Consider the following 7,500-nt stretch of genomic DNA (forward strand, 5'->3'; position numbering starts at 1 on the left):
TAAAATTCATTATTATTATTATTATTATTATTATTATCATTATTATTAATATTATTTTATTATTATTATTAATATTAGCTAAACTACAACCCTAGTTAGAAAAGTAGTGTGCTACAAGCTAAAGGGCCCCAACAGGGAAAATAGCCCAATGAGGTATGGATATAACAAAACAGATAGAGTAGTGTGCCTGAGTATACCCTCAAGCAATAAAAATCTAACACAAGGCACTGGAGGACCATGGTACAGAGGCTATGGCACTACCCAAGACTAGAGAACAATGATTTTGGAGTGCCCTCTTAGAGGAACAGATTATCAAAGCTAAAGAGTCTCTTCTACTGTCTCTTTAACTTTATTGGGAGCAAATCGTTATAATCATTGCACAAAAAAAATGACATTACCTGATAAATGTTTTTCAGCGCATGCTATAACAGCATCTCTCTTCTTCCAGTAAAATTCCTTGACTTTCTCTGTATGTCTCTCGAAGCCATCTTCTCCCCAGGTATTCAGGATTTGGTGCAGGGTAATCTAAATGAAGCGGCAAGTTAAACGATACAGTATAATAAAGAATGTAATTAAAGTTGTAACTACTGCTGACTGATTTTCTTACAGGCAATACAAGAGATTATTTATTTGAAAGGATTAATTGTTTTTTAAGAACATATATATATATATATACAGTATATATATATATATATATATATGTATATATATATATATATATATATTTGCTCATCCAAAGCAACACTGAGTGATGAGTTACAGGAAGATTGGGGGTCTTAATTTCTTTGATACTGTAGTGATAGTAAATTCATATTGGGACTAAAATAGTGAACAATGATATATATATATATATATATATAGAAAATAGGTTTACATTTTGATAGTTATGGTTTCCATGTAAACTAAACTAGAAAGTGGTTAATCTTGAAAATTTCATATTTGGGTTTCTGTCAGTGTAAAATGGTGTAAGGAACTAAAAAGAGAGCAGCTCTCTTGCATTATTGAGACCACCTGTTTCACAATCCTTCTCTCAGAACTTATGAATTATACACTTTCCACTAAGACAATTTAAACAGTGGTTCTCACTTTGCATCAACTTATTGCTCGTTATTTGAGAACCCTGCCCTGTAATATATATTTTCCTTTACATTAAGATTTTTGTTGTATAGTCTTTAAATTTCTACACTCTACTTCTCCCAGCCATTACTGGCCAAGACATGATACAAATGTAGTTAAATTCAACTCTCAAATTTACTCTTATATTAGCATTTAAGATTTCTGCTTCATCTGTGCGCAACTTTTGTACTTATCCTTACAGTTACATTTAAAATTTATTCTTCATCTCTGCAAAACAAGCTGAAAAAATAATTGAATTTGTAACCATTTAATTTACCCTAACATTTCTTTCACAGAGACTTCTTTTCAAAACCTTTTCACACACCTTCGCTACCTTCCTTGACATACTACCTCCCTGATCTGACCATCACCTACACCCAAATATGTATGCTCGTTTACCACTTTTGTTTTCCCACCATCCCCATAGATATTCATTGATCCAGCTTCCTGGTTTCCATTCATAATCTTGAGACTGTCCATCTTTCCCTGGTCAGCAATTTCACCATATAAGATTTCATGGACTAAACTACTACATCTACGGGTATTCTTTTCATGTAAGTACACAGTAAGTGAAGGAAACAGGGACAACAGCCACAAAATTTCTACAAATTAGCAAGAAATAAGAGGGTTCGGGAGTTTGCGAGCACCACCTCCATGAGAAACACATCCGTTGAACAAAAAGACTCGAGTATATAGGGTATACGTACTTGTGATAGGTTAGAAACATGCTGACTGGACATTTGCTGATAGAATATTAATTTCTCGATCAAAGGTTCTGGTCCAGTGGCAAACCCAGTCCTCAATCCTCCGCCTATAATCTTCGAGAAGGAGTCCAGACGTATCACGCGGCATTCTGTGTCCAGTCGTAGGAAACTTGGTGGGTACTCCTGAAGAGGAACAAACTAAGTAATTCTATGAATTAAACGTAGAAAAAAAGACCAGGTGGGTCTATGAATTAAATGTAAAGAAAGAAACCAGGTTCTTATTAATTAAATTAATAGCAATAACTGTACAGTATGTAAGAAATAATCAATGCTTAATCCATAATTAATAGGAGTCCGAAGTTTATTTTGATAAATAAGTCATATGTGGAAAAATAATATACAGTACTGTAGAAAGGTCACAGGCCAGCTTAAACTGTAGACAAAATTGAAAAAGAAATAATTGCAAAGATAAGTGGAGTTTTTGATAAAACGAAAAGTAAAATAAAAGTGATTCATAGAAAATAAAATGAAAATAAAACGGACAACTCTAGGATGAAAAGCGGTAAACTACTGAAGAGATGGATAAGGAAAAATGCAACAACCAGAGATATTGATAATTCATGAAAAGTAATGGAATATACTCAATAGACTATACTAAAGGAAGTGGGTAATAGTAAATAAAAAAATTTATACATATAAAAGGCTCAACACTACAGAGAGAGAGAGAGAGAGAGAGAGAGAGAGAGAGAGAGAGAGAGAGAGACTAAAAGTGATAAATATTATCTAAATATTTAATTCGGAAAGAAGCAAACAAGCAAATGAAATTGTCATCTTACCTCTGAAGTATATTGCTGGAAGTAATAAGGGTCATCTTCAATAATGATGAGATTATATTCACAACAGATGCTATATATCTCTTTCCTCCTCTCGGTTGGCCACACGGTGCCTGTGGGGTTGTTGCCCGTGGGATTCGTATACAAGAACTGAAGAAGAAAAGAAATGCCTGAAAGTTGTTTCATGCAAGCCAAAATAGGCTCCAATCAACACAAATATGTCGTTCGTGTGCATGCTTGCATGACTCTGCATTGATGAACTCGGTTGTTCATGTATATTGGTAACTCTGTAATGAAGAACCCTTCCTGACAAACAGCTACCTTTTATTAAAACTAACGTCAACATGTAACATTGATACTGGCGAAGCTATTCTCTCTCTCTCTCTCTCTCTCTCTCTCTCTCTCTCTCTCTCTCTGAATTCCATTGATTCCATCATTTTAACTTCTCACAATGAAGTATTCTACTATGAAAAACTTTTGCCAGTACGAATGTAGTTAACTATCAAATGTTCAATTCTATATACCTTAGGTACATCCTTCTGAGCCTTCGACATCTCTTCTGGATTCCATCGAGACAAAACTGCTCTAAGAGAGCTGGGTATAAGCCCCCTTTCGTCCGTTTCCAATACCAAGATTCTCGGAGAATACGGTTGAATCTGAAAGTGAAACTTTCATTACGTATACTGATAAGAAGAAGAAGAAGCGGGGAAATGAAAATGTGTATTGATGAAAGTGAGTACTGAATTGAATAGTCACTATATTGTAACACGCTTCCTAGGTAGGCCTACATCCTATTTCTAAGGCAACCGAACCACAACTATTAAAGAGATTTGATACTTTTGTTCCAACACGTTAATTACACAAAATAAATTTGATTTAAACATCAACATAGACATGGATACCAATCACCGCGAATGTACTAGACTAAACACATTCGGATACACAGACCAAGTATTTATTACATTTAGTCAAGCTATATTTTTTCATATTTCATTTGTTAGCGATGGGAACTGATTTCCCCCATATAAGCTTACGAGGGATATAAAAGCGCTGTAGCTAGGATTTTCCATAAGGACGAAGTCCCCTTCATTCATCATCATTGCTATCGAATTCGCAAGGCCATCTTGGGTCCCGTTGATCGTCAATAGCTTTCTCTCAGACCACCGAGGAGGATCGTGATACTTCTTCACCATCGCTTCCAGTTGTTTTACCAATGGAGGATACCTGAAAATTTCTTTGAATATATATGTATATATATATATATATACACAGATATATATATATATATATATATGTATATATATACACAGATATATATATATATATATATATACATTATATATATATATATATATATATAAATGTATGTGTGTGTGTATGTATATATAAATGTGTGTGTCTGTGTGTGTATGACAACTTGTAAGAAAAAGAAATGGAAATGGGCAGGACTTATGAGAATGACAGATAATAGATGGACGTTAAGAATTCCAGAATGGGTCTCTAGAGATTACAAAAGAATTAGAGGGGAAGGAAGCAAAGACGATGAATTGACGAACTGAGAAAGTTTGCTGGTAAAGACTGCCATAGAAAGACTATGAACAGAATAGAAGGATATGTCTGAGTCCTTTGTTCTCTAGTGGACTATTAACGACTGATGATGATGATGATATATATTTATATATGTATATATTTAAAGGAAAATAAGACAATGGATTGACAAGCTAAGAAAATTTGTGGATTTAGACTGGCATATAAAGACCATGAACAGATTTGTGTGGAAGGACATGTCTGAGGCCTTTGTCCTGCAGGGGGTTAGCAACAGCTAATGATGATGGGGATACTGTGTATATATATATATATATATATATGTAGGCTATATATATATATATATATATATACACAGTATATGCATGTGTGTGAAATATGCAAGAACAAAATCGTAATCTTTTCCCTCTTACCCGCTTGAAGGCCCATATTGCAAACACTCTTGCATGGTGCTTTCATCTATAAATATCTTTCTCCTATCTGCTAAAGTGAATTGACCTTCGGTCAAAGGAAACAGGGACTCGTTAGGTAGACCACCAATCACGTATATCCAATCTTCGCCACCTTGTAGTTGCAGATTAACTGTAATAGTGAAACTTAATGAATACCTTAAAATGGATGAACTTTTGACCATGATTAAGGTCAATGCGTTCAGTTGTGATATATCGCAAGAATATCGTAAGACTATATGCCACAGTGAGGACATTTTACTCACAGAGATCTCTCAGTATAGTTGCTTTTCTGTTCTTGGTTACATCGGTCATAAATCTTGTATAATCCATTCTGAAAATATAAGATAATTATTGCATCAAAATACCATATATGATGAATTCGAAATAAATATTAAATGGAAGGCTTTTTCCATATATCCTTTTTAACCAGCGTTGGTAATTGAATCTAAATTTCTTCCATACCAAACCCAAATTATGTATGTGTTTGTAACGTGGTAGGCCAATGCTGACAGTTCACCTCGAATGGAGCACTGTATGCATCGTTAATATGTCTCTGTGCTTTAGATAATTGTTACTAAACAGGGCTCATATATTCTAATGTACTCTTGGAGTTCTAGCCCGTTGGCATAATGAATTCTTTAGAAAATGGGATGTCTAGAGTACGTTTTAATTCTCTCTCTCTCTCTCTCTCTCTCTCTCTCTCTCTCTCTCTCTCTCTTGAATGGGAATAATTTTTTGTTTTTCTTTTTCTGTAGATACTCTCTCTCTCTCTCTCTCTCTCTCTCTCTCTCTCTTGAATGGGAATAATTTTTTTTTCTTTTTCTGTAGATACTCTCTCTCTCTCTCTCTCTCTCTCTCTCTCTCTCTCTGTGAAAAGGGAATTATTTTGTTCTCTATTTATTCATTTTCTATGGAAACATAAAATGAATTAGTTTGCTCTCTCTCTCTCTCTCTCTCTCTCTCTCTCTCTCTATGTGAAAAGGGAATTATTTTGTTCTCTATTTATTCATTTTCTATGGAAACATAAAATGAATTAGTTTGCGTTCTCTCTCTCTCTCTCTCTCTCTCTCTCTCTCTCTCTCTCTCTCTCTCTACTAATAAAGTGATTCATGATGTCGAAAAACATCTCGCGTTGATTATCTCACCCTTGTACGTGTGCTTGCCATTGACTTTCTATTCGTATAAATACTCATCTAATCTATAAATATCTCTTATCTATCTTCGAGCTGTTTCCAAACAGTTTCCAACCGACTAAACACATCACAACAGTTCAATTATTACAAGCAAGAAGAAGAAAGTGAAATGATGTTGTCACCCAGACTATAAGATCAGGCGAGACGAGAGTCAAGGTTAGACTTCAGTTACGTAAAAACACATAGTTGTTGGAGAAAAAAAAAAAAAAAAAAAAAAAAAAAACATTAGTCTGACCTTGCTATCGAGGATTAGATCTTTCTGGAGAATAAATTTTATTTGTTTAAATTTTCTTATGTTTCTTCTTCCCATAAGACATATTTTACTTCATTTTTGAAGAGGGAAAGAACCATAATGGTATATTCGTAAATATCCGATGATTGATAAACGTTATCTTGTCCATCCTGATGGATATCTTTATATCAAAATGTTATACATTTTAGTTTTTAATTATTGATGTGTTTCCCAGAGCTGTGATAAATGTGCGCTGATATCCTAACCCTGTTTAGATTTGTTTAAAAACTGTGCCTTAAACGTAAGGCAGTATGCATTACCAATGAGTAACCTTGAGTAGTCAATTATCATCAAACACACACACACACACACACACACACACACATATATATATATATATATATATATATTATTTTCTATTTCACTTTGTACCCTGAAGAAGTGTACGTAATACACGAAAGCGCTTGGTACCTGGTCTTTTACTTTCCAGTTTCCTGTGGATTTTACACTTTAATATCCGTCACGGGCAGTTTTGTGACTGATAAGTAATACACACACACACACACACACACACACACATATATATATATATATATGTGTGTGTGTGTGTGTATGTATATATATATATATATATATGTGTGTGTGTGTGTGTGTGTGTGTGTTTACGAACATAAGACATAATGACAAAATTTTTTATGCTACATTCATGTTTCAACTGTTGAATTGTGGATGAAACCTTTGTGCAGGGAAATTTCACGACTAAAAACTCATCAAGAATGCACCAGATCATCTTGTAGGGTACATATTCTTATACTTCCTGGATAATGTGCTCTTCTTAACCCCACCTTTGCCTGGTGATCTGTTGGACTGGCGTTCGAGACATGTTCAAGTTCGATGGTTTCTATTAATGTCTGTAACCTCACCCTCCATGTGGGCAAGGGGTGGAAGGTTTTCGGGAACCTATGGGTCTGACAGTGCTGAGTCATCAGCACCATTACCTGGCCCTCCCTGGTTCAAGCTTGGGCGCTGATCATAAGTATATATGGTCAATCTCTAGGGTATTGTCACTATCCCTTGCCTCTGCAGTTCGTGAACAACCTTTAAAGATACGATACATTGTTCTTTGTTTTATTGTAAAGCAATGCTTTCCCTAAGTTTTCCCAACTGTTATTCTTATTACTGAAGCTAAACAAATGAAGATAATAATACTTACTCTTACTCCACTGGTCTTGGGGCTACTTGTTGACTCATGACCGCTCTTGATAGATTATTCCAATCTCTTTTGTCCTGTGCCACAGGTATTCAATCCTTAGGGTTCGAACCCTCATGCTATAAATCCTCCTCTAAACACCTCCAATCTTTTCTTTGTCGTCCAGGAGGTCTACGTTCATCTACACGTGCCAAAAAGACCTTTCTTGGCATTCT

At 34.9% G+C, this 7,500-nt stretch overlaps 1 protein-coding gene across 3 annotated transcripts in view; it reads right to left on the reverse strand.

Annotated features, from left to right (window-relative positions):
- LOC137651927 (kynurenine/alpha-aminoadipate aminotransferase, mitochondrial-like) overlaps window positions 1-7,500 on the reverse strand; it is an 18,885-nt gene that overhangs the window by 9,211 nt on the left and 2,174 nt on the right. For 2 of the 3 annotated variants that reach the window (XM_068385138.1, XM_068385135.1), the window contains exons 1-8: window positions 6,921-6,973; window positions 4,914-4,981; window positions 4,612-4,780; window positions 3,688-3,877; window positions 3,178-3,309; window positions 2,657-2,803; window positions 1,824-2,003; window positions 399-525 (exon numbers count right to left, since the gene is read on the reverse strand). In XM_068385138.1, the coding sequence (XP_068241239.1) occupies window positions 399-525; window positions 1,824-2,003; window positions 2,657-2,803; window positions 3,178-3,309; window positions 3,688-3,877; window positions 4,612-4,780; window positions 4,914-4,981; window positions 6,921-6,958 (1,051 nt within the window). In that variant the 5' untranslated portion in view covers window positions 6,959-6,973. Of the gene's footprint in view, window positions 1-398; window positions 526-1,823; window positions 2,004-2,656; window positions 2,804-3,177; window positions 3,310-3,687; window positions 3,878-4,611; window positions 4,781-4,913; window positions 4,982-6,920; window positions 6,974-7,500 lie in introns of those variants that run through there. The other variant, XM_068385136.1, reaches the window with a different exon arrangement.

The sequence above is a fragment of the Palaemon carinicauda genome, chromosome 13, assembly GCF_036898095.1.
Source record: "Palaemon carinicauda isolate YSFRI2023 chromosome 13, ASM3689809v2, whole genome shotgun sequence".
In the NCBI taxonomy this organism is placed as follows: domain Eukaryota; kingdom Metazoa; phylum Arthropoda; class Malacostraca; order Decapoda; family Palaemonidae; genus Palaemon; species Palaemon carinicauda.